This window comes from Centrocercus urophasianus, unplaced genomic scaffold, assembly GCF_019232065.1.
Source record: "Centrocercus urophasianus isolate 14NV4802_14NV808 unplaced genomic scaffold, USGS_Curo_1.0 seq_25, whole genome shotgun sequence".
In the NCBI taxonomy this organism is placed as follows: Eukaryota; Metazoa; Chordata; class Aves; order Galliformes; family Phasianidae; genus Centrocercus; species Centrocercus urophasianus.
The window spans coordinates 1,203,560-1,229,317 of record NW_024884811.1 but is presented as its reverse complement, the minus strand read 5'-3'; the positions used below and the strand labels follow the sequence as shown (position 1 = coordinate 1,229,317).

The following is a 25,758-nucleotide window of genomic DNA, read 5'->3' as shown; positions in this document are numbered from 1 at the left end:
GACTGTGGGCCCTGGTCAGAAAGAAATTCTGGTTTTCTTTTTGCTTTTCTTGATTAGGAGCAGAGTTATAGAGTTCTCTTCTAATAAGCGTTGCCACCATGCCATACTACCGCTGTTCTTAGATCTAACCAAAATGATTTTTTTTTAAAAGCATCTCATGTTAGCATCAGTGGGAGCCTGTCCTTTCTACATGGGCTGTGCCACTGTGTCAACAGCTCTGCTGGCAGATGCCAGGACTGGTGTATGCTCAGGTATTTCAGGCTCAGAAATACTAGCATGGGTGTAGGTGTCCTGATGAGATGCAATACAAAGGAGCACTGTGGTACCTGTCCCTTGTGATTAGGACATAGACTTTGTTTTGCCTAAGGAATCACCCTTCTGGAAAAACCTGTAGAAGCTGGGGTGTCGTGATAGTGTGTGGAAACAGGACTGTGTGTGTGTAAGGCTGCTGCTATTAAACCTCGGGGAAGAAGAGAGTCTGAATATCTAATTCAAGACACTTGAAATAACCGTGGCACTGAGCAGAACTCCTCATATAGCTAGTCTCTGCTTGTTTTACATTTGCCCTTGGGCCAACAAATCATAGAATTCACAGGCAGCCATGGAGTGAGCATGTGAAAACACATGGGCAGAGAGTTGAAGAGATGGGAAGGGAATATACAAGCACTTCTAATTTTCTTGCGTAAGATGACTCTACTGCAGAACATGCTGTGGTAGAGCAGGCTAAGTTTTTCTCTTCTGTGTATTTTAAGTGACCTTCAGTGTTGTCCTGTGCCTCGCTGACACAAGAGGCTTCTGCCAAAGTGAAGCTTTTCTGGTGTGAGTTTCTTTCTAAAAATGGTGTTATACTTGCAAGAAATTCAGTTCTCTATGTTGTTACAAAAACAGCACGAATTCCTTTCCTCTGTGAGCCTGCTGAGCTTGGCTGGATTTTTTTTTCCATATCTTGACAGCTGTTTAATACACAGATTTATCAACACAAACAACAAAACACACACAGAAGCAATTTTTCTAGTTACTTCACCGTAGTAAATGATTAGATCCTATATGCATATAATGTTTTGGTTGGTTTTTTTTTTCTTCATTTTTCTGTATTTGTTGGGCTGAGATTACTTCCTAAATTATTTCCTTTATCCTTGTTTAAGCTCAGAAGCAGCATTGTCTTAACTAAACACAAGTTTGTCACTTATCAGAGGCACTTAAATCTGCACAATCTCTGAAACCAACAGAAGAGAACTTGTACTAGGTCCGTTATGTCTCTAAGCTACAATTGTAGACCTGAGACCCTGTTTTGGCAGTGTCTTCTTAATTTTGATATCTCTGACCTCAAGTGCATTTGCCTCTTACTGTCAGAAAATTCTCCTTGTGCACATCTGTGCTGTTTTTGAAGCAGGTCGTCAGCTCTGAAATTGCACCTTTAAAAAAACAACCCAAAACCAAAGCCAACTCCCTCCAAAATAAAAGCTCTGCATGTAGTGCTGAATGCTGTCTCCCTAAAAAACAGTGAGGAGAGCAAGGCAACCTGACTAAACCATGGTCACATGCAGCTACCCCGAAGAATACTGGAGGTGGGACCCTGTAGGGCTCTGGCCAGGTGGATGCAAGCCGTGCTTCAGGCTTCCTTGCAATCACCCTTGAGCATTCCCTGCTTCCAGTTTCATAGGAAGTGGTGGATCGGCATGACATAAGCTGTCTGATAAAGCTGGTTTCCTTTGCAGTGCTGCAGGCCTCATTCTGCACAGTAGAAGCATATAGTAGGGAGGCTTGTTACTGTGCTGGTGAGTAGCACATAGAAGCAGAATAAATCCAGTGTGCATAGATCAGTTCAGCCCCATCTACCCTTTAGTGTGTTGCTGGCAGTGTCTGGTGTCTACATGCAGCCTGTCCTGAGATAGGGAAAGGAAAAAATCATAGTTTTTCAGTAGATGTTTATTGTGCCTTACTAAAAGCTGACTTTTGAACTTACAGCATCACTTTATCGCCTTGTTGCATAGCAGAGACGGGAATAATGCTTTAGAATTTCTCTCCTTGGAAAGAAGTAGTTAATATTCTGCTAAAAGCTCACAGATTTCAAACTTTGATCCCAGCTGCAAGCACAGCCAGCTAGATACTTTACTGTATTATGTCTGCAACCTTGTGATGGGCCATTTTACGTCATAGGCTATGCTGGAGGCCTTCTTTTGTTTTTATTTTATACTGTTCTAAGCCTTTTGTTGGTATGGTCTTTCTGACAGATTTGTGTCCCTGCCATTTTTTCAACAAGAGATCATTAATTTTGGAATATATAGCAGAGTTTGGGGAGGAGGACTTGCAATGGAGGTCTTTCTGCATTCTTGGAAAATTAATGTCAAGACTGTACTAAAAATGAAGTGATTTGTGCCTGTGTTCCCAGAAGGGGAAAGCTAAGCTATATTAGGTTTTGTGATGGAGTGTTATCACCTGTAAGAGGCAACTAATTTCTGTCTGCCGGTGTATCTTTGACTCAAAATACTCATTGTTTCCACTAATTCTTTCCTGGATTTTTTTTTTTCCTGGGCTAATCTTCTTAGCTTTTAAATACTTCCATGCACGTACTGTCAGAGCCAAATCAAATATAATTGGAAAAATGTGACTGGAGCTGTCAGCATGAGACAGACTGGGGTTGTAGAAGCATGGTGTTTTTCATACACCTAAGCTCCACCTTTCTGAGTCAACAAAACGCAGGGCTGTTTGGATTGTTGAAAGCTTGAAGAGAAGCCAAGGAGGAGGCTTCTCAGCAGTATGGGCTGAGTTAAATTCTGTTGCTCTGAGGATGAGGGCAGTAAGCAAGCTTACTGTCCACCTTTCCAGTGGACAGAAGAAAATCCTTTTGTTTGGTTTCTGTTCTGCAGCCAAGGCCACAGTTATCCTCTTCTACAGCCTGAGCTTCAGATGGGTTCCACTTCTTAAAGCAGCCTGTGGCCAGAGCTTATGTGCCCCTGTGGGTCTGCCGTATAGGGGCTGGAAACAAAGCATCCAAATTCCAACAGCAGTGGTATCTCAGAGCTGGTCTTGCTGTGCACTTCCCTGGCCAGGAGTCCATGCCAGCTCCCTGTGCCAGTGTTTCATGGGGCAGCTCTTGGCCAAGTGGTTGATCAGGTCATAGCTGTGCCTTTGGAGCGGATCTTCTGTCCTTACCTCTCTTGGAAGACATATAAGTTCAGAAAGGGCCATCAGTCCAACAATCATCCAGCTGTGTTGGAATGGATGTGGAAGCAGAGCAGGGGGAGGCACTCCTCATCTAGCACCCTCTAACCTCATAAACCATAGGGCAGTCTAGAACTTACTGGATGCTAGCAAATGGGAGGGACCTTTTGTGTGGAAACAAACAGCAAAAAAAGCTGGAGGTAGACCCCCCCAAAAAAGTTATTTCAGCTGGTCTTCCTTGGGTGCTGTCAGCATGTGATAGCCAGGACTAATTAAGTGAGTGACTGCTATGCTGAAGCTTGCACTGAAGATAAGACTTTAAGCACTCAAGAATGCCTAATGCTTAATGTACTTAACTTCTAAAACTGTTTGTTTTTAACTGCCCTTTTCTCATTTGTTTCAGGTTGCATGTCTGGTTGGACTTGATGCATGACATTTGCATGACAGCTAACAACCTAGCTCTGGATGTGTCACTGAGCAAACATGGCCTACCCAGCAAATACTAACGGCAGTGCTGCAGGTAACTCATCAGATGTTTTTCTCATTTTGTATCATTATGTTTTCTGGCTTGCCTTTTTTCTTACATTGTGAAAGCAGCAGAAAGGGGAAGTGGCTGGAGTCAAAACTAAACACTGAAAACTATTTTCCAGGTCGATCAGAATCTGGCTGCCCCATCCTTTGTCCCCATCCTCTCAGTAATCTTTTGAATAGCAGAAGTGAAAGCTGTATGTGAAATGGTATGAGCTGGTAACTTGGTCTACTGGTTCACAGCACAGTTCACTTTCACAGACTTACACAGCCTTACACCACCCTGAGAGGGCTGGGGCTTTGCTGCAGGAAATCGTGCGGTTGTTATCCTGTGCCTGTAATTGCTTTGAGAGATTAACCAGCATGGAATATCCAGCCTTTCCTGATTGCCCATGTGGGTTTGGCTAATTTAAATTTACTTTATTGATTCTAAGCAAGCAACATCAAGAGGAGGTCTTCAGGTTTTTTTTTTGTTATTTCAGGAGGCTGCTGAGATGTCTGCTTTGGTTGTGTGATATTCTGGAATAGATGGTTGGCATGTACAAAGGTTGCTGCTAGGTCAGGAAAGGGCAGAGATTGCAGAATGACTGATAAAAGCACAGCAGCCGTGTTCCTCTTGCAGTTGTGTCAATATTTTCCTGCTCTCCTGATTGCTGCACAAACATAGCTTCATCCCACTAAAGCTCAAGCTTCCACAGAGGGATTATATGGAAAATTTCAAGTGCATGGCAGGAGCTTGTGGGTGTTCTTCTGAGACCTCTTGATACAGGTATGGTGGGAAACAGATTTATCAAGACAGGCTTGGGTGGCTGGAGACCTGGTGAAGAACCTTAAACACCTCTATTACTATGTGCATCTATACAGATTTCAGCTTTTTTATTGGTGAGGCTCATGTACTCACATTCTAATGATACTCAGTGGATCATGACGTGCAGGTACTGAGAATTGGCTTATCTGGTGGTTTTTAGCATCAATCTCATTAACAGGTATGCTCTGTTACGGAAACAAATCCTAAGTTGCTGGGTATGCTCACTCTAGAATTTTTCTAATTAGTGGAAGGGATTAAAGTGTCCCTGAAGTAGAAAATGTGAAATATGGAGTGTCATTATCTGCGATTTATGCAAAACAGAATCCTTTTTTAAAGGCTAGTGGAAGTTAAGTGAAAATGTTGAAGTTGTCTATCTGCAGATTATTTAAAGCTAAACCTAGCAGTACTACTAAATCTTGAAAAAGTATATTTTCTCCCTCCTCCCCCCTCTTCCATATTTCTATACAAGTAGAAGTATATTTTCTAAGAAAGAAATTGTATTTTGCTACTTTTTGTAATGCTTTTAGAAAAAGCAGACTTTGAATCCTCTGCTGTGTGACTTAACTGTAGCTGTTTACTGCCTAAACCCTCTTATAATTTGCTTTTTTTTTTTTTTTCCCAGTAGCATGCTTTTAACTTAAGTCATGCAGAACAATTCCCTCTGCTTAAATGGAATGAAGAATTGTGCACGGACTGTTACTGATTGGTTTGCTATTACTCCATATGCATTCCCCCTCAATAGAATGGTCTATCAGAAAAGTTTAGTGAGCAGGTATTTAAGAATAAAAAAGCCAAGTGCTCGTATAGGGGATGTGTTAATGCAAGATTAAGTTTCAGTTTCTGAACTGTTATGCAAACAGTGCTTCATGCAGGATACTAGCTGTTTGTTCCATTAATTGCAGAAAGACACTATAATGAATTGCAAGTTTTTAATTGAGAACTAAATAGAACGTTTTGCAGAGACTGTCAGGACTTGTTGGCTTTGCAAACCCTTGAGGCCAGCGTTCTAACATGCAGCTACATATGCCTGTGTCTCCAAATCCTTAGATTTCATAATGGACAGAGTATTGGGCTACAGGTACGTGCGATTCGTTACCCTGCTGAGTGCCTGGGAGAGAATGCCTTTGGATGAGAAGGAACTGATATGGGCGTTGCAGGTATTGAAGCAAACTCCTTAATTGCACAGAACTCTAACAGTGCAAAAGAGAAACTGCTGGTGTGGTGTCTTCTGCACCTGCGGAATCAATCAGCAACAAGAAAAGAATGAGAAATACTTGTTATGGATTGCTAACCTGCACGTTACTCGAATTTTTGGGGCAAGTTTGACCACATATTCAGCTGCAATTCAAGTATGAAGTGACTAAGGAGCAGTGGTTTGCTTTGGTTAACTCGAGAATGTGAGTACTTTCACTGTTAGTGGTTATGCCTACATGACATTTTGGCAATTTTTTTAAAATTATACAAGTCTAAATGAACTACTGCTGTTTCAGATAAAATCTGTAAAGGAATGCTTGAATTTGGAACTCATTTTCAGGAAAGGATTAAGCTATTTTGCATTTGTATAGAGGACTTTTTAAAGGATGTTTCTTAAAAGTACTTTTACTGTAAATATTTTCAGTTGAGGATGTACGTGAGATAAGGTACAAAACAGATTATGGCTTTCATGAAAGAATCAAACATAAATTTGACTGCCTCTTGCATATTTCAGTAAAGACATGGACTTTAAATATGGCTAGTAAATAACAGAGGCTGTGATATAGATTTCAGTGCTGTTTGTCAACAGTTTTGTTTACTGCTGAATTACTAACTTAAAGTTTAATCACTTTTTCTGGTTTCACTACACGAACGTGGGCTGTATTTCTGTAGGCTGCAAGCGTACAATCTCTGCATTTTGGAAACTGATTTAGAGCTTAGTTCTGGAAACTTAGTTCTGATGTTTGAAGTAAGCTCTATCAGTGTTCTGCTGTATGCTTGGAAAATTGCTTAGATCCCTCTAACGCTGTTGGCAGGTGAGTCGGCGCTTGCAGAAAAAGCTTTATTTTAACAGTTAAGTGCTGAGTAGTCACAACTGTTTTCTGCTATCTTCCTGCCTCAGTGGCATGTGAGCTGACTGCTCAGTGCAGGGCTAAGCAACGCAGTAAGTCCAGAATCTGTCATGTTCTTGTCCAGGGAGCTACAGCAAGTTCTGACATATACTCTGTGTCTGTGCAGGGCTACTGGGGGATATACTTTTTTTTTTTTTTTTTTAAAGGGTTTGTTTTCTAAAATAGCATTAATGTCTTTGTTAATTGCTAGTTGAAACTTCCAGTAATTGTTAGCTTTTGTGCTTGCTAGGACTGATGCTTAAATCATCTTATCTAATGAGATTTTGCAAACGTTTGTGTAAATTATATCTCTAGAAGGGTTCTCAGGTCAGCTCTGAAAAGCACAGTATGTACCTGTCTGAAGTTTAAAATCCAGCCTGAACTATTTCTAGTTACTTTCACTAATATCTGATTTGCTGAAACTTTGTTTTCAGAACATTTTCTGAAAGGCACAGAACGGTGTGAAACTCCACTGCAATTCCATTTGTTCTGCTGTAGAAAACAAGGAAGTGGCAAAAGAAACATAGGAAACTGATTTACAAAGATAAAAGTTTAAAAACCATATTTGTTTCCAACCATAATAAAAACAACTGTTTTATTTGACTTCCCTAAGCCCCTCATGCTCTGTCTCGAGAGCTTGCAGAGTTGTTAGTCACCTCTTTAACGATGACACAGAAAAGCTTTTTGGCAGAGGAAAAGCTTTTTTAGTGTTCCTCAGCAGGATGGGCTGCAGGGGTCACTATAACAAGGCTGTTGCACGAACATTTTTACTTTGCTGTAAAGTAGATGCATATTGCTTTCTGGACATCTGGTGCCTTAGATTTTCCTAATCTTTTCTCCCTTTTCTCTCAGCTTTCCTCCTCACCTTTTTTAAAGATTTGTTTTCACTCCTTCCCATCTCACTTTCAGCAAGAGAATACTCGCACAGATTCACTTGAACTGTATGTTTAACTTACATGCTTTACCTCCTTCAGACTCCTACACAGTTCCCTAAGCCAGCTGCATCACAGCAGTTCACCATCACTGTCACTGTTCCCTTTGCACTGGTAGAGCAAGCTATTCCCTTTTTCCTTCTCTGCAGCAGCCAGCATTCAGGCATTGGGTGCCTGTGGATGGGAGCTGCACGGTGGTAGCCCAGGCTGCTGGGACCTGTCACCTCCACCAGATCTGGACTGTGGATCTTTGAGGCATTTAGTGGTGTATATATAAAGTGGAGGCGTTGGTTGCTGTGTTGCAGCCTGGTGTCCTTCTGATTTTTTTTTTTAATATGTGGATGGTTACTCTGCAGAGCACACATCTGCTTAGAGTGAGTATTTTTATCATTCTCTGCACTGATTTGTAAGAATTCATAACATTTGTAGACACCCTTTCAGTTACGGGCTTATTTGAGTTTCTCTTTCATGATTTGATTTTCCTAATGCAAATAATTTTTGGCAATGTGTATGGAGTTTTGCATGGTTCCCAGCCTAATGATCTCAGGTACAGCTGAAGAAGAAAGAGCTGTGCCCTGGAACATTGCCACCACTACCAATTTTAGCTGAATATCCACTATTTTTCATTGACCCTCAGTCAATTAAAAAATTAATGGGAACACATACATGCTGAAGGTGTGCTTCTGCAGCTGGTAAGATACTTGTCAGTAAGGGACCATTAAATTGCCACATAGCCTAGTACTTTCTGGATGGGCAGATGAAAAGCAGCGCTGTCAGTGATGTCCTGTTCCTGCCTCGCCCAGGAGTGATTTGGTGAGTCACTCTGGCCATGCCCAGTATTTAAAAGCAAGCAAGGGAGGGACCCTGAAATACTGAGGGTGAAGGGTGAAAGAGCCTACAGTGATTTCACATCAGCTTTATCATAAAGAGTACCAAACTTCCTTCATTATGCTATTGTATGCCAGATCCGCCTTCAGGACAGATGGCTGGAGATGCAGCTTAAGATCTCACAGCCATTGCCAACTTTCTAATTGGGCTAATAATTGTTTATTATGCAATTACTAGTTGATACCTGTAATGCAAGTTTGCAGCTGCTGCCACAATAGAACAGTTGAAAACACAATTACTTGTATTCATCCAACTGAGAGGCTTTTGACAGACTTAAGGAGCAGGGGTCATCGCACACCTTCTTTTCCACGGAACTTGTTGCCTTTGGGACTGATCTTGGACTCTGCTGGAAGGGAAATGGGCAGGAGAAAGTCTGAAAGGGTGCCATGAGGAGCTGAGGACATAAAGGTCTGGATGAAGAAACTCCAGGTAGGCCAGTCCTTGGAACCATTTGGGTGTATTGGGAAGCAGATGTCCAAAGCACAAAGCCAAGTCAGATACTGATGCTTTGAAGAAAGACAAAGTGCCACAAGAAGAAGAGCAAATTGGTTAGGGCTGTCTCATGTTATTTGCTGTAACTTCCTAGAGGCTTCTGGCATGTCATCTAGAATGCTGTTTTAATACCTGTCTGATGCAGGCTCGCTCATGGATGCAGGCACATTCTTCCTTGTCTAAGCTGCTGAGATGTTCCTGCATGGGCTGTACCTACGCTTCCTCATGTGGCCTCTTTCTGCTGCCAATACAAGCCCTCCACACTCCCAGAGACAGAAAAGGATGCTGATATTTTATTTTATAGCCAATGATGCTCTAGGAACATAAAGAGACCCACTTTGCTGTTTATGGCACCCTGTAATTTCATTGAATTGGTGGTGATTAACAGTTGTCACTTGCTCTATGTCCCCGCTGGAGTGGTGAGGTTGGATTGGATGACCTACAGAAGTCCCTTCCAGCCTCAGCCATTCTGCAATAAAAGCCCTTACATTTTTGTAGAAGTCAGTACTGATGGCTGTGTGGTGAGTGCTTTGGATACAGAGGAGCAGCCTGTGGGGCTTAGGTGAGGGGCAGGCACCAGTATTAGTGCAGGCATGTGTCACAGGAAAAGCCTTCCTACCTATGAGAAATTCTCTCTGCTGCTTATTCCTTCCTTTCATACACAACTCGGCAAACCCTCCTGTGGTCATTCAACCTAAAAGAAGACATTTTTGTGTTCTGCAGTATTCCTCCCTACTATCCCAGATTCTGCTGTAGAAAGCACCTTGGGAACAATTTGTATGAAACTGAGTGCCTGGTGTCCCTTTGTGAAGGGAGGTGATTCTATAGTCTTTAAAAGTACATAGTCCTCCAGGGAAATTGTTGGGATGGAATAACTTGATTATAGCTGGTTGTCTTCTCTCTGTGAATGATGAATGCCTGTGCAAGGGTGACCCAGTAGCAGACACTCCTTGCTGAGTAGGCATCATCTCACCATTCTGGATTACAATCTCAGATGTATGGTCTGATTTTTGGGTGGTCCTGTGTGAAGCCAGGAGTTGGACTCAATGATCCTTTTGTGGATCCCTTCCAGTGTGGGATAATTTGTGACTCTGTGTGCCTTGCTGGGCTAATGCTGGAGCAGGAGTCCTTGGGAAGCTTTCTGCAGCAGCCTTACTCCTCCTTTCTGTGCCATTTGTAAGGCTTTAGACTAGAGATAACAGAAAGGCAGTGCTTCCCGTATCATATTTTCACAGCAGTTTTAGGAGCTGAGAGGCTGCCCACGCTGGCACAGATGCACTTTCTCCACTTCCTTCCTCTGGAAACATGACTCCCCTTGGTGGCAGAGCATGGGTTCCTGCCAGGGCTTCCCCAGGTGACCAGCTCTGAGCTGCCACACTGAAGCTTGCTTCTGACCATCCTCCCTTTTATTTCTTCCATTCTTTCTAATTTCATCTAGAAATCACACTTGCCACATTGATTGAATCTGATGATTGACTTTCCCTATTTGATGCATTTTGCACTTTGCACTGGATGGGGTACAGCAGGTCAGCCATGTACAAAAATGGCTTTCCTCCTCCCATGTTGCTTTCTTTTCTAAGATTCTTATAACATACTAAGTTACCTTCTTGAGGTGTTTTGTTTTGTTTTGTTTTTTTGTTTTTTTGTTTTTTTTATCTGACTCTTCACACAGACTTTAACAAAACTAAGAATGCAGGTGTGTGCAGGTGGCTGGGTGTGAGATTCCGTTGTTCTCTTTAACTCTTTCAGTCCATCCCTGTCCTTTCCTACTTTCTGCAGAAATTGTAATGTGTCCCTTGCCCCCTCCCCAGCCCTTCTGTTTTCTTGCTTGATTTCTCCTCCCTATTTATCTCCCATTGTTATATGTTATATGTAATTGTCTTCTGCTTTTTAATTTATATGTTTCTAGATGTTTTTTCTAATGAAAATATTTTGCTTTCCTTCAGCATTACAAGTCCTGCCTGTGATATTCCTGTGTTGTCCTTCAGTACTTGTTTGAAAGTAGGAGTGGGGAGGGAGGGTGTGGAAACAGCTTCTAATAGCTTGGTTTGAAGGTTTGGTCAGATTAGAGTGAGGATCAAATTAACTGATAATTGGGAACAGATTGTTCTCCTTATGCAAACCAGACACTGATGGTCTGGAGTAGTTATTTATTGCTGAGGGGCATGTTTGCTGATGTACTCCTAGTCCCCTTCCTACCTTCTTTTCAAAAAAACAGTCCTTCTGCTTGAAGCACCACTGTATGGATTGCAGAAGATCCAGTAATGAAAATGAGGTGCACTTGTGCAACTTGCCCGCTGTTTCTGGAGTTTCAGATCTAATCCTAGCAAAGAGGTCAAGTTTTAGTCTCTTGCTTATGCTACCTGACAAATTTAAACTGTGAATTTTTATTTTTTTATTTTTTATTGTAAAAGAAGAAATAGAGTACAAGTAAATATAATAAAATGCATGGTTGTAGTTAGAAAAGTAGACTGGTATTGTATGTGATAAAAACAAGACGAGATCATGTTTTAAGGGATTATGAGGATCAACTGTGTTTTTTAACTTCAAGCAGTCCTTGGCTAAGCCTTTTCTTCCTTTCTCCCTCCAGAATTGTGATTTTTAAATTTAGCTAGGTTTGTTTTTCTATACCTGAAGTTTAAGATTGGAAAAAAAGCACAATTTAGCATTATTCTCTCCTGTATTTCTTTGTTTTTCTTCATGGACACAAATGTTACTTTTTAAGCTTTCCATTACATTAATGTGCTTATGAGTCTATGCATTCACTGTGTTGCCCTTTACACTTCCACTGTTGTCTTGCTATTGTCAGCTACAGTTCTTTTCCATTCCTCTGCTCTGAGACAGGTGCCATTTTCCTTTTTGCTCCCTGACCTCCATCAGCTTCACAGGTATGGTCTGCCTTTAATATTCAGCCTCCACTCTCAACCTGGCTTGACTGCTGTGCATGGTTGACAGTTCTTGAAGAAAGTTGCTCTCACTTTGCAAAGGAGTTATAAGGATGCCATGATTCTGCCAGCTATGTGGATGTCTTGGCCACAACAACCTCAGCCCATTCCCTTGTAGCAAAAAACACCAGGTATGATGGAGATCTCAGTGCTAGCTCCCAGAAGTATGGGAGATTGTATCATTTACATGATACATTAATAAGGGACATGTAAGTCTTGCCCATGGGTCCTGATTCGTGGGGTAGCACGTGCCTTTTCCCTGGGTTGTGTGGCTGTTTTCCTTGCCTCAACCTTTTGCATAATCATAATGTTTTTGAGGGTAGAAGTGTAGTGTGTCTGGAATAGCAGTTACTATAAATCCATGATGTTTGACTGCAGAGTATTGCTCCAAGAGGAAAGCAAAGAGATGTTTTAAAACAAAGCCTGGATAGTTTCCCTGGCAAAGCTGTCAGTTCCTTTCTCCACCTTCTGCCTTTGCTAGCTGAGGAAGTGGGGGTGACCCTGAAGGATCTAGTCACCTCCCACACTGTCAGAATTGGCCACCTGATCCCAAATGACAGTCTGCTGGTTTCACAGTGCACCTGCAGCTAGACATCTGAGTTCTCAACAGACAGTAGTTCGGTTTACATATTTGTGTGTCCAAGGCCCAAGAAGTCTGTACGCACATGCATATTTGAGAATATATTTATTTCTTTACATGCATTTTCTCTTGTGTTCATGTTCATTGTGTTTTCCACCTTCATTTCTGCAAAATAAGAAAGTTAATCTGATGTGTAGAAAGCCCAGCTGGGAGCTGCATGATGAGTTGCTAGCTTGCTTAGTCCCAGTACCTGAGTAAGATCAAGCAACTGTATCTGATTACATCTGTGCAAAAAAGAAAAAAAGTATTTAAAGTGGTGCAAAGACCTGAATAGCTTACTCGTTGCTACAACAGGATTACTTTATTGTAAGCTTTTCCAAACAGTCGTATTAGGACATGAGTAGAGGTCACTGGATGTGATGTAGGACCTGTGAAAAATCGAATTGCTGACACTGTGTGAAATTAAACCAGCTGGACAGTTAATAATTATATAAGGCAAACTTTTCAGTTGCATCCTCTCTCTGAGTAGATGTTAACTAGTAGCGAGGAATCTACCTGTAGCTTGAAAAGTCTTAGAAGTTTTGAGTAATAAGAAGCAATTGGGTCAGATTAACCTACAGCTTTATCTCCATCCATGTGACCAGTAGGTCTCCTTACAGTACTAGTGCATCAGCTGCAGACTAACACTGTTGGTGTAGTTACCGAATACCTCCCAGCTATCCTGAAAAAGCACATTTGACACTGACCCATCCTGTATAGCCAGCACTCCCCCTGGCCAACTCAGGAAATCTCCAAGTTGCAGATTTCTGGAAACAGACGAAAAATGTTGCTATATGTCTGCTATATTCTTATGCCTTTCCAATGATACCTGCTAGGTAGGTAGGACAGATCAGTCTTGGGTCTGAACTCTGCCTATAGCCAATTGATTTTGAGCTGTTCAGTGAAAACCCGCTGCCGAAAAAATAAAACTAAACACACACACACACACAGCAAAAATAGCCCTAAGACATATGTATTTTGGGGGTATGAACATAAACCTGGCAATATGGGGCCAGGCTAAGCTCTGCATACACTCCCCTGTCTCACATTCATCACTGTGTTGGGTCAGATTACTTCCTTCCTTCCACACAGCTACTTCAGTGCTGAAGAAATGGTCTCTTGGTGGCAAGTGTGTAAAGGACTCTGTCCCTTCCGAGGCCTTAATCTCTCTCAGATCCATTCTGCCCTCCCTGCCTTCCCCTTCCCCCCCCCCCCCCAAGAGGGGTTTAAAAAAATTGGTTTTTTATATAAGAACTTCTACTGTCTGAATGCCTGCCTGTGCACCAGATCTTACATTTGTTCTGTTACAGACCATGTCAGGTCTTTTTGGTCACTGGGGAGCTGCACTCTGACCTCAGTTTTGTTTCCACTGTAAACAGTAGCTGAGTGAGTTTATTTGGCACCTTAATGGTCTTAAAGGCCAGGAAAATAAATACACTTGCCTTTAGGCTTTACCAGGGCTGACCCCAGATGTGTGCTTCCATTTTGACTTGCTGGACAAGGGTTGAAGTGCAGATATAAAGTTTGGGTTATTGCTTGCATTTTGATAGGTGTTTCTCAGCCTGAGCTTTGAGGAGAGTGCTCTGGCTGTGCATGACTTGATACAGGGCTCATGCAGATGTCAAGTCCTTGAAACCACAGAGTAACAACAAGTGGATGAGCACATGGAGGCAGGTGCTAAAATCTGTTCTTCCCTAAACAGGATTTCTGTTTTGTTTTCAGAAAAAAATGAAATCATAACACGTTAGAGCATCTTTTTGCCTTCTGCCTTGTTTGAGCAAAACCCCTGATTCTTGAAAAAAGGACACACTGGCTATGCCTTCTATTCTGTTCTTTTTATCCTGGGCGTCACATATCTTTCACAGCAGAAAACACTAGATTGGTATTATCATGTTCTCCTCCTCCCATTGTGAAGATGCTTGCTCATCAGACCTGCATGAGGTCTGCTCTGCATGGCTTCTCCTCACGGCTGGGTACTCACTGTGGTGGTCAGGAACTTTTAATGCTCTGAATTGTGGGTGTAGTTTCAGCTGCCCTAGTGTTTTCCTCTTTTCTAGGAGAAACTTCAAAGTGTGACTGGAAAATATTCCTAAGGAGTTATTATTTATACAGAACAGCTTTTTCTGTGCATAGGGTAGTTGGAGCAGCAATCAAATCAAACCAGGTTCACTTAAAATTCAGCTGTAATCTAGAGACCCTCTTTGGAATGATTTTTGGGAGCACTTGTGTTGCAGTGTATGCATGAATGACTTACACTGAAGTGTAAAATTTTCTACAGATAAATCTAGAGGTCAGGGCCCAGTCCTCGTGTGACCCTATTTGGAGTGTTATATTCAGCTCTGGGACCTGCAGCATAAGAACATGGAGCTGTTGGAGCAAGGTCCAGAGAGTGCCATGGAGATGATCAGAGGGCAGCAGCACCTTTCTTGTGAAGGCAGGCTGAGAGAGCTGGGCTTGTTCAGTCTGAAGAGAAAGCTCCAGGAAGACCCCAGTGTGGCCTTCGAAGTGCTACAGAGAAGGTGGAGAAGGACTCTCTCAGAGAGTGTAATGATAGGACCAGGGGGAATAGTTTTAAACGAAAAGAGGGGAGATTTAAATTAGATATTAGGAGGAAGTCATTTACTCTGAACGTGATGAGGAAGTGGAACATGTTGCCCAGAAAGATGTGGTGCCCCATCCCTGGAGGTGCTCAAGGTGGGCTTGGATAGGCCCTGGGCAGCCTGGGCTGGTGGGGGACAGCCCTGCCCATGGCTGGGGATTGGAACTGGAATGTTGCAGTCCCTTCCAATCTAAGCAGAGGCTAATGCCTTGCAGTATTAAATATTATTTTGCTTCCTATTAAATGCCACGGAAGCTACAAGACATGTTGGGAAACATTTTATTGGAGGTCTGTGCCATTTTAGCTGAAGGCGCTGTTGGAAGACTTGGATCTCTCCTGTCACTTCAGTGCAAGATCCCGCTTCTGTCTTCAACAAAGCTCTTTCAGCATGCAGTGATATTGGAAATTATTTCAACAATCTATGATATTATTTTATTTCTATTTTTTTAAATTGTTCTTGGGAATCTGAATGTAGTAATTATTTTCCTTTAGTCCTATGAAGTCTAGGACTGTTACTGTTATCAAATTTACCTCTCCCAATGCTCATTTGCTTTTGGAATCCTTGTTGTACAACAGTAACCGTTACTGTAAGAAGAGGTGAAGAGAGTTTCAGCCTTCAAGAGTCACTTTATGATGCTGATGCTGAGAAGCATTTTGGTTTGGTTTAGTTCTTTTTCTTTTTCTTTCTTTTTTTTTTTTTTTTTTTTTTGATCTGGAATTCCAGTCATCTTTCCTTAAGTTATTCATTTTGTTCTGTGGAAGCAAGAACATTACATACAGAAAATTCAAATGCATCATTTTGTACATGCTTGTACTAGTATTTTGAATGTTTCAGAGAAGAAAAAATGTAACTTTACATTATTGACTTTTTATCCCTCAAATTATAAGTTGCATTTGAGAAGAGTAAACAAGAAGGGATTGAACGTGACACAGACAGATTTGCAGGCAGCACTAGTTACAACAGAGTAACTAGTTGAGTTCTACCCAAATTATATCAATGAAGCTTTCTGTGCTCCCTGTGCTCATGTGGGTGTGAGAGACAAGGAGGGCTAGGGGCAAAGGGCTTGGGGAGAAAGAGTGGTTAGGAGAAAAGTCACCTGAACTTATAATTTTCCCTTGGGGATTAAATGTCTTCCATCAGAGAACAGTATTTTATTTTAGTATAGAGTTTGGTACGGCCCTGTTTGTGCATCTGTCCATTTCATGCATTTAACCCTTTGGGAGCAGCCTGAGGCACCAAACGCCATCTGAAATGATGTGAAGGAAAACTGGTGCTAAGTTGCACTGGCAGGCGGGCTAGGGTTTTGTCAGGAAATTCCAAATGAGTATAAATAAATTCTCTGTAGCAACCTCTGGGCTCCTTGCCTGCTGATGTGTCAGGAGTATGCATTCCCTTTAAGGCAAAGGAAAGTGTGTTTCAGACTTAATTTCCTGAAAAACTAAACACTGCAGCATTCAACAATTGCTTCTCAGCGGATCAGTAAAGGAGACCCTAGCATAGAGCAGGAGGGGTGAGATGCAAGAGCCGGACTGCTGGCACTGTGTAAATCTGTGAAAAGGGTGGGAGAGTGCATATTTGGGTAACACAGCTGAAAATCTGCCCTGGTTACTGTTTTCCTATGTTGAGTAATGGATGTCTTCCATGTTGGATGCTTATTCTTTTCTAAAAGTGCTTGTTTTCTCGGTTCTCTCCCAGATGGATGCTTCTAGGCTGTCACTTGAAGGGACTGTGCATCTACACTTTGCTGCACCTCTGCCAACCCTTTGTTTTTGTCAATATGTACTGAGGAGTTTCTTTTCCTCAACAAATGCCAATTTTCTAGTTGGGGATATGCATTCTGTACATCTGAGCGAATGGAGTCTTATGTCTGCTTACACAAAGCCACCTTTCTGGTAGAAGAATGGTCACTGTTACCCTTCAAGTTGCTCAATTTCACTGTTGTTCATAGGCTCTCAACTGTAAGCCACTGCTTTTAGCTATTTAAAATGCACATAAGAATTAATTCTAAACTGACATTTTCCTTATTTTCTCTTGTTACTGCTTTTTTAACTTTTTGAACAAAGCTAGTTTATCAGTCTGGACTATTTCAAGTGCAGAGAAAAAACTCTTAGTGTCTCTGGAAAACACAGATCAGACAGACTTTTGAAGTTTGGAAGGCAACACATGTCGTATTTCACACAATTAATCAGTATGAGATTAATATCAAAGGGAATAGGAGGGAACAAGTCCTGGTATTTGAAATATCATACTGATTATGCAGCATAAAGCATTTTCCTTATGGAAAATAAGCATGTGACAAAATAAAGTCCTTCCAGGACTCATAAATACGAATGTTTATAAAATTATTATTGCAGAAGACAGTTCTTCCATTTTTTCCCCCTACCTTTTGCACTACAAGACCAAACTGAAACAGTAAATCAGTTTTAATATGCTGTGGGAGGTTTATACCTGAGGAATATATTCTTTAAGGATGGTTACTCCTGTTACAAGAACTATGCATCTCTTCTCTGCTTCTCACCTCTTGAGAAATTTACAGACATAGAAACGTAATTGTATTATAAATCTAAATTGGCAAGTGAGTTCTCACAGGCCAAAAACCACATGCAACTTTCTTTACTTGAACCTGAGGCTGAGACACTGTTATGCTGAGACATTTTCAGGGACAAGCTTGGCTTGCATCCATGACTCCTGTGGGGGCCGTGGAGGTGGTTTGGATGAGAGAAGTAAGAGAAGAATCTCAAGATTCACTCTCTTTTGCTTTGCAAATGCTCCATGATAATTTTGTGAAGCACACATACAGCGTGTATGAATGCCTTGGTCTCTGTCATCCTTTTTTTCCACAGTGATTTTACTAGTTACAGTGACGTGAAAAGATGTGCCACAATACCAGAGGACATAAAGGTCTCTCTTCTGCAACAGAGGGCAGTAAGCTGCCATACCTCGTGTTTAGCAGCATCACCAGCTCAGCCAGTTGGCCCGGATCTGTTGGAATGTGCTATCAGCAAGGAGAGCTATGCTGGGCTGACACCTGGTGTCACCCACTGTGGTGGGCAGAGCACATTGCGAAGCTATCTCCTAGGCTATTGTTTGGTATTTACTGCTTGCCATCACTTATGTAATTTTGCTAAGTTAATCTGATTTGGGAAGCATCTTTAAATTGAACACTTTTCATTCAGAAGCCTGTGATTCTGTGATTTGTCACAGACGTGTAGCTGTGTGCAGAGAGAATAAAAGAAATGCTTCAGGGAATGAAGTAATTCTTAAATAGACAAATAGTGTAAGTTGCAGAAATAAGCGTACATAAAGCCAGGTGCTTGGCAAGCATAAATTCATCTGCTTTGAACTTTCCTTATTAATAGCTGGTTTTCAAAACCCAGTAAAAGAGGGGACTGAGATATGCCCCCAGTTTGAAGCCAAGAAGGAAAGCACAGCTGTTGGCTCGCATCTTCGCTCTTATGCAGCCACAGAGTGATCTGTGAGCTTCACCTTCTGTTTTTATGGCAGCCCTCCTGAGCAGCCTCCAAAATGGTTTCTGCCCAAGCTTTTCCTTACCACCGGTGGGGCAGGCTGCAATAAGCTAGCAGCTTTATCCCTTGCCAGCCTTAGTATGATTTCCCCTGGGATCCATGAGTCAGAAACTGGGATGGGAGCAAAACAGACCAGACTGTTAGTTCTGAGTTTTCATGGTGAGCAGCCCTGAGGTGGTAAACACACAAGCTGTCCCACCGCAGAGCATCCAGAACCAGAACTATTCCCAGAAAGTGGCAGCAGTTGAAAAGGAGTCTTTATATTTTAGACCTCAAGTAAGGGAGTTGTCAAGCAAATAAAGATTTTGTGAATTCTGATAAGGGGCATCTTACAGTCATTCCGTAATTTTTTTTCAGAAACCGGTTTCCCACAAGCAAGGTCAACCTTTTATTCATGGTTAATTAATATATAATGTGTTTTTATTTTAATTGAGCTGTTTGAGATGCAAATTTCCAGTTCAAAAATTCTTGAAGTAAAATGTTTGGACATTAAAAATACTGGAGATCGTGGGGAGGAATGTTTTTTGAAAGGTCTTTTCTATTGAGGATTTGCAGAAATAATTGTTGGTTGTGGTTATGCACTGTTTCCCTTCAAACTCAGTAGATAACTTTTTTATTATGGGAAAGAAAACCTATAACCATATATTAAGGAAAAAAAAAAGAGTGACCTTAAAGGCTGTCCTATGATGAAGAGGCCTTTGCAGAGCAAGCTGGTGAGCACTGAGTGCTTTTTAATGTTATGCCAAAACGCTCTGTTTTTCACAGCCATGAACAGTCTGCAAGTAGTTAGCAATAGGAGAAAAGTAAGAAAATCTGTGAGACTGTGGTTTAGGAGTTGAACCTTGAGGAGCCTGTGGCAGTGGGACAGTCAGGCTACTGCATCCATCTGATTTCCTTTGCAGAGGTGAAGTCTGGCTCATTGCTATCATGCTAAGCAATCAAAAATTTCATTATGTTTTTATTATAACGATAACCTTACTGTAACTCTAAGCAACTAGGATTTTTCATCTTCAAAGTAATTTAACTGCCTGAGAGAGACTTTATCCAAAGTTTATCCAAAGCCCAGGCAAGTCAATGGAAAGACATGAATGCTTTTGCATTGTGGCTATGATTTGAGCTTATTCCTTTGTTATTATAATGGTCCCTGTTCTTTTAGAAAAACTATTAAGACAGCAGATTTCTCAGTTGCCTTCTGCTCTCACTGACCTGTGGTGACTGTGACTTTGTAGCCCAGAAGTCTTTGCATTCACAGTGCAAACATGGCAGTGATCTGAGCCATTCTTAAACACTGCTGCTGTTTATGTTCACGTGTTAGTGACCCACAAACCAAAAACAGTCTAAAAACCTGATATTTTAGAATCCTTCTGCTCCTCATTTTACTTTGAAATTCTTTGAGAAGCTACAAATCTGCGCATTTCTAGCTAAAAGAAACCTGATTTTTTGAAAAGAACGCTGGCTAATTCTTGATTTTTCTTTTTAAACAAATACTGAGCTTCACGTGTTGGTTATTTTCAAAAGACTGAGACTCCATTTGCTGAAGATCAGAGGAAAAAAAAAGAACAAAGTAGTATGAGGGGAGAGAGGAGAAGGGCAAAACAGTTTATTTTCTGTTGCAGTAAAGAATCAAAAAGGTCAGAACTTCTATTCATCTCCTCTTCTTCTTCTCCAAAATATTTTCAGTACTGAAGCTCAGCAACAGAAAGACATGGGATCTATTTCATTTACACCAGCTATTGCTTCTGTCTTTCCTCTCTGCAGCATTCTTTATTAATTGTCTTATGCCATAACTCTGAGAGGAGACTGTTATTCATTATGCTTTTTCAGTGGAGGAGACTTCTTTAATAGAAATCAGATCCAAGATAAAAATGCCTTAGAGCAGATATCATAACCAGATGGGGAGAAAAAGCCTCATATGTGAAGTCTGTATTAGCCTTAGCCTCAGCCTTTTTGCTTCATACTTTTTCATTTGCTTCTCTTTGCCCTTTCCGGACCCTCCAACATGGCTTTACAATACAGCTTTCCTGTCCTGTAGAACCAAACCTCCTGTCTGCTCATATTTTCTCTGCTCTTTTCTCTGCCTAAAAATCTTTAAAGCACATAGAATCACAGAATCACAGAATCACCCGGGTTGGAAGGGACCTCAAGGGTCATGTAGTTCCAACCCCCCTGCCTAGCAGGGCCACCAAACACACACATTCACATCAGGTTGCCCAGGACCCCGTCCAACCTGGCCTTAAACACATCCAAGGACGGGGCATCCACAACCTCCCTGGGCAGCCCGTTCCAGGGCCTAACCACTCTCCTTGTATAGAACTTCCCCCTAACATCCAACCTAAATCTTCCCTCCTTCAACTTGGATCCATTTCCCCTAGTCCTGCTGTTGTCAGCCCTTTTGAAGAGTTTACTCCCCTCGTGGGTGTAGGTTCCCTTCAGGTATTGATAGGCTGCAATGAGGTCACCCCGCAGCCTTCTCTTCTCCAGGCTGAACAAGCCCAACTCCCTCAGCCTGTCCTCATAGGGGAGGTGCTCCAGCCCCCTGATCATCTTAGTCGCCCTCCTCTGGACCCTTTCCAAAATCTCAATGTCTTTCTTGTACTGAGGGCTCCACACCTGGACACAGTACTCCAGATGGGGCCTCACAAGAGCCGAGTAGAGAGGGACGATCACCTCCCTGTCCCTGCTGACCACCCCTCTCCTGATGGAGCCCAGGATCCCATTTGCCTTTCGAACATAACTGAATGTCCTGTTCTTTTCCAGTTCTCCTGGTCTGGGAGCAGGCATGATTAGCATGGACTTGGGTAGAGCTGACTCAATATTTGAATATACCGATGTTCTTGTGTAGCGCACTGGATAGGATGTAATTTTATGGAAGATGGCAAGACTGGAATGTTTGGACAGAGCCAGTCCTAGCAGTGCAGGAGATGAGAACAGAAGTGCATTTTTTAAATGTTGCTTGTGTCTTGTCCATGATTATTGTGGAAGTTTTGCATACTTTAGAAGAAATGCATTAATAATGACAGTAACACAGCAAGGGTTCTGTGGTGCACACAGTATCTTTCACAGTACTCACCTGAAAGCATAATGTCTCTGTGTCTTACTGCATTTGAAAACACGTTGGAAGAAAATGTATACAACATTTTCACAGTGTGTGTGTGTGTCTTCACATCCTTTTACAGCCAAACACAATAATGTGATTAAAATTAGCCTGATGTATTGTAGAGACTGGGGAAGTCATTTCATTAGTGCCTGTGATCAGCTGGCCAAGGATGAGACAGGAAGCCTGAGAAGAGAATTTGTCCTGTTGTGGCATTGCTGCCATACTTATGTGTGTTGGAGTGAATAGAGTAGGAACCTTGCTCACTTGAACTCTCTCTGCATGAAAATTTGCCATTCATTCACACATAGATACAGCTTACACTGAGACTCCTCTGAGGTACTGCTTGTGCAGCACTTGGTACTCATCTTTCAAGGCTACAGAATGAAGGCATCCATGGTTCATCCAGTGGCTGAAAGGAACAAGGTCTGTACTCTTATCAGGTGTTTAACCATTTCCTTTTTGTGAGAACATTTTTCCTTTGGAACCAACAAAACCATTTTTTATTGCCTGAAAACAGCCATCCATTTTGCTTTGTTATAGGTTTAGCAGGCACACCCATTCTGGCCCTTTCTCTGAGACAGCAAAATGCACAAAGGCTTGGCGCAGCTCCTGTGTGCCACATCACAGTGCGTTGTTGTTTTTAGATTGCATTCTTGATCCTCATTTGTCTTAACATATCAATAAATGTCTCCAAAGATCCACTTATAATGCTGGGATTGTGTTCATGGAGTGTTCATTGTGTTGTTTTAAGGAGAAGTCACATGCAAAGTCAGCTCCACATGCAGCCTTGAGCTTATTGGAGTGGCAGCGATGCACAGTTCACACTGACAGGCTAAGCTGAGGAGCATGTGAATTTGGTTCTCCTGGATGGGACATGAGCCAGCAATGTGCCCATGCAGCCAAGAAAGCCAACTGTACCTCAGGCTGCATCAGAAGAAGTGTGGCCATCAGGACGAGGGAGGTGATCCTGCCCCCCTCCTCTGCACTGATGAGGCCTCACCTGGAGTACTGCATCCAGATGTGGAGTTCGCAGTACAGGAGGGACATGGACCTGTTGGGCCATGTCCAAATGAGGGCCGCAAAAATGATCCAAGAGATTGAACACCTCTCCTACAAGGACAGGGGCTGTGCATCCTGGAGAACAGAAGGCTCCAGAGAAACTTGGTAGCGGCCTTTCATTATCTAAAGAGGAGCTGTAAGAAGGAAATGGTTGGATTCTTTAGTGCGGTCTCTTGTGATAAGACAAGGGGAAATGATTTCAAATTAAAAAATGAGATTTAAGTTGGATGTAAGGAGGAAGTTTTTTACAAGAAGAGTAGTGAGGCAGCGAGGTGGTGGATGCCCCATCCCTGGAGATGCTCAAGGTCAGGCTAGACGGGGCTCTGAGGAACCTGGTCTAGCTGTGGGTGTCCCTGTTCATTGCAGGGGAGCTGGACTAGATGCCCTTTAAAGGGCCCTTCCAACTCAAACAATTCTGTGATTTATTTCATTGTGAAGCTACTTACCTGCTGTAGGTGTTGTGGAGATGTTTAATGATGTGTTCTTTTAGTTATTTGTTATTGATGTTTTTCTGCTGAGTGATCTCAACACTGTTTCATGAAGGAGAAAAAATTATTTGTGATTCCAGTTTGGTGCTTATGACTTAACTTGCAATTTGCATGTCTTTCTAGAGAGTTTTTGAATTTTTATTTTTATTTATTTATTTTTTTTCTGTAGATGCATTAATTTTTAAGTCCTGGCACTTGCTAACAAACCTGTTTCTTCTTTCCTTATCCTACCCTTATGCTTTGAGCCCAAGGACAACTTTGGGTCAGGGGTTGCTTGACTTCAGCGGTGCAGTGATGGGAGAACCAGGGATGTCACTGCATAGGAAGGCAAGCAACCACACAAGCAGAGGAAAGGGTCTGGGAAGAAAGGGAGAACAGGAAAGTTGGTACAATGGAGTTTGAATTTGCAGGGACTGGGTGAAGGGACTCATACTCACCCAAGGCCAGGATGAGGGATGAAGGTATAAATGTATTTGGGGTTAGAATTTATGGAACAGGCAAGTGGATGCAAGTTGAGAAAATGGATGAGAAATTCCAAGTGTGGGAAGAAAACAGAGAAAAACTGGGAAACTACAGGCCGCAGAAGCTGGTGTGAGAGTGGATGCAAACCTTAGGGCTGGAGGGAGAAGGGTGACTAGCCTAGGTCAGGGAGCCATGGAAAGGTGACACTGCAAAGGACAGAGCCAGGAAGAGAATCTGGGGACAGAATACTGAATTTAGGAAGGAAAATTGGTAACATGGGGAGCTGCTCTGTCTCATTCCCTCCTGCTGGTGTTCAGTGGAGATCCTTCCTCTGCTTACCCTTGAGGCAGACCTGCTGGAAGGGGCTGTGTGCTTCTGTGCTTGGTGTATGTGTATTTACGTGTATTTTTGCTTCCAGTCTGACATTCAGTTGGCTATTTTCGGTGCATCTATAACTAAATACCACTCGGCATACCGAGACTCTGGTCTTCCAGCAGGAACATGTGGTCTGGACAGGGAGGGTTGTTTGTGTCCTTCAAGCAGTGGCTACACGGGCAGTGCTTACAGGAACGCGACAGCAGTGTGCTCTCTGCCTGCCCTGGTTGGCGTCCCACGCTCACCTGGTGCCGGGGAAGGCAGCGTCCCCACACAGCATCCTGCTTCGGGGCGTCCTGCAGCAGCCAGAAGCGTTAGAGATTGTCATGAAAGCAGTTATGCTGTCTGCAGACGGAGCAGCCTTCCTTAAGCATGCCAAGGAAACTGGAAAAACAGGAGCCTTTTTTTTCCCCCTCCTGAACCCTTTCAGTGCAACATTAAGTCACTTCCTGTAGTTGCAGCAAGCAGGTTCACCCCCCCCTTCAACCCCCCCCCCGAGGCTTATATTCCTTTAAGAGGACGCTGCGCTCCGAACGCAGCCTCGTTAGGAACTAACCCGTCGGCGGAGGCTGCTGGCGGGGCAGGAGCGGGGTCTGGGGCGCGGGGCGGAGCGGCGGCGCTGCGCCTTGCAGCCCTCCTCTGTTCCCCGGCCGCGGGCGCACGGTGGTGCGGAGTGCGCGGGGAAGAGCTGCTTTCCAGCGGTGAGAGCACAGCCTATGAAATCGCCTTGCCCTGCCAGGCCAGGTTTGCGCCGGAGTGGGAGCTTTTTTTCCGCATGGGGTGAGAAAGGAGCGAGTGGGAGACTCTGGGGAGCTGGTTTGTGGCACACGCAGCTGGGACAGCACGGAGCTGTACCGGAGGCCTAGCGATACGTGGCTGGAAACTTACAGCGTGGGGGCAGAGGCATGTGGCTAATTCAGGTAACCGGAAAGCTGGCTTAAGTTATTCCTCCGCTGCCTCTCATAACTTGCAGCAGTTGTTTTTCTCAAGTGGGACAGAAGCGGCAGGCTGTTTAGCAGCACTGCTCATAAATACTCAGCCTGCAGAAGCACAGCAGACATGGTACAGCTGCGTTCAGAGGGCTGTGGGGACGGAGCGAGTCCTGTATTTGGGCTGCAGGTACTTCTGGCTGTGGGACCACTGCTTTCTCTCATGGCTGAGGGGCTGGGGGTCCCTGCATGGGGACTCGGTGCTGACTGAGAACACTGGTAGAGTTAGCCAGCAAGAATGAACTGACATTGCTGCTCCTGCAGCTGTGATTCTCCAGGCAGTAGAACAACTGCAGATCTGTCTGACATCTAATGGCACCAGAGAGGGTTAGAGTTCTTGTTCCCGCAGCCCGTGAATTTACCCTCTGGACAAGTTGGTCTCCAGATGAGTCAAATGCAGCGTGCTCCTCGGATCTTCATCTGATGGCATATTGTGTGTGAAGGTGGTATTCCACAGGAAGGCTGGAGGGACTCGGGAAGGGATTGCTTTCATTTGCTTGCTGTGCCACTTCTGTACAGCTCTGGTAGCAGAAGTTATCAGTGTGTACATATGTATATATATATACTTTTGTGCACTTTGCAGCATTTGAAAAACTATTCATTAGCTTTTAGGAAGTTAAATGAGATGTAGTGCTGGCATTAAATCAGCAAGATGCTGTTTTGCTCTGAGCTGTGGCTGTGTTTCTGCATCCAGCGCTGT

General features: G+C 43.0%; 1 protein-coding gene across 6 annotated transcripts in view; it reads left to right on the top strand.

Annotated features, from left to right (window-relative positions):
- Positions 1-25,758, top strand: part of KANK1 (KN motif and ankyrin repeat domains 1) — a 103,355-nt gene that overhangs the window by 50,756 nt on the left and 26,841 nt on the right. For 3 of the 6 annotated variants that reach the window (XM_042825582.1, XM_042825580.1, XM_042825581.1), the window contains one exon: positions 3,569-3,685. In XM_042825582.1, coding sequence (XP_042681516.1) covers positions 3,649-3,685 — 37 coding nt within the window. In that variant the 5' untranslated portion in view covers positions 3,569-3,648. Of the gene's footprint in view, positions 1-3,568; positions 3,686-4,315; positions 4,463-5,548; positions 5,659-24,878; positions 24,990-25,758 lie in introns of those variants that run through there. The other 3 variants (XM_042825583.1, XM_042825586.1, XM_042825584.1) reach the window with 3 other exon arrangements.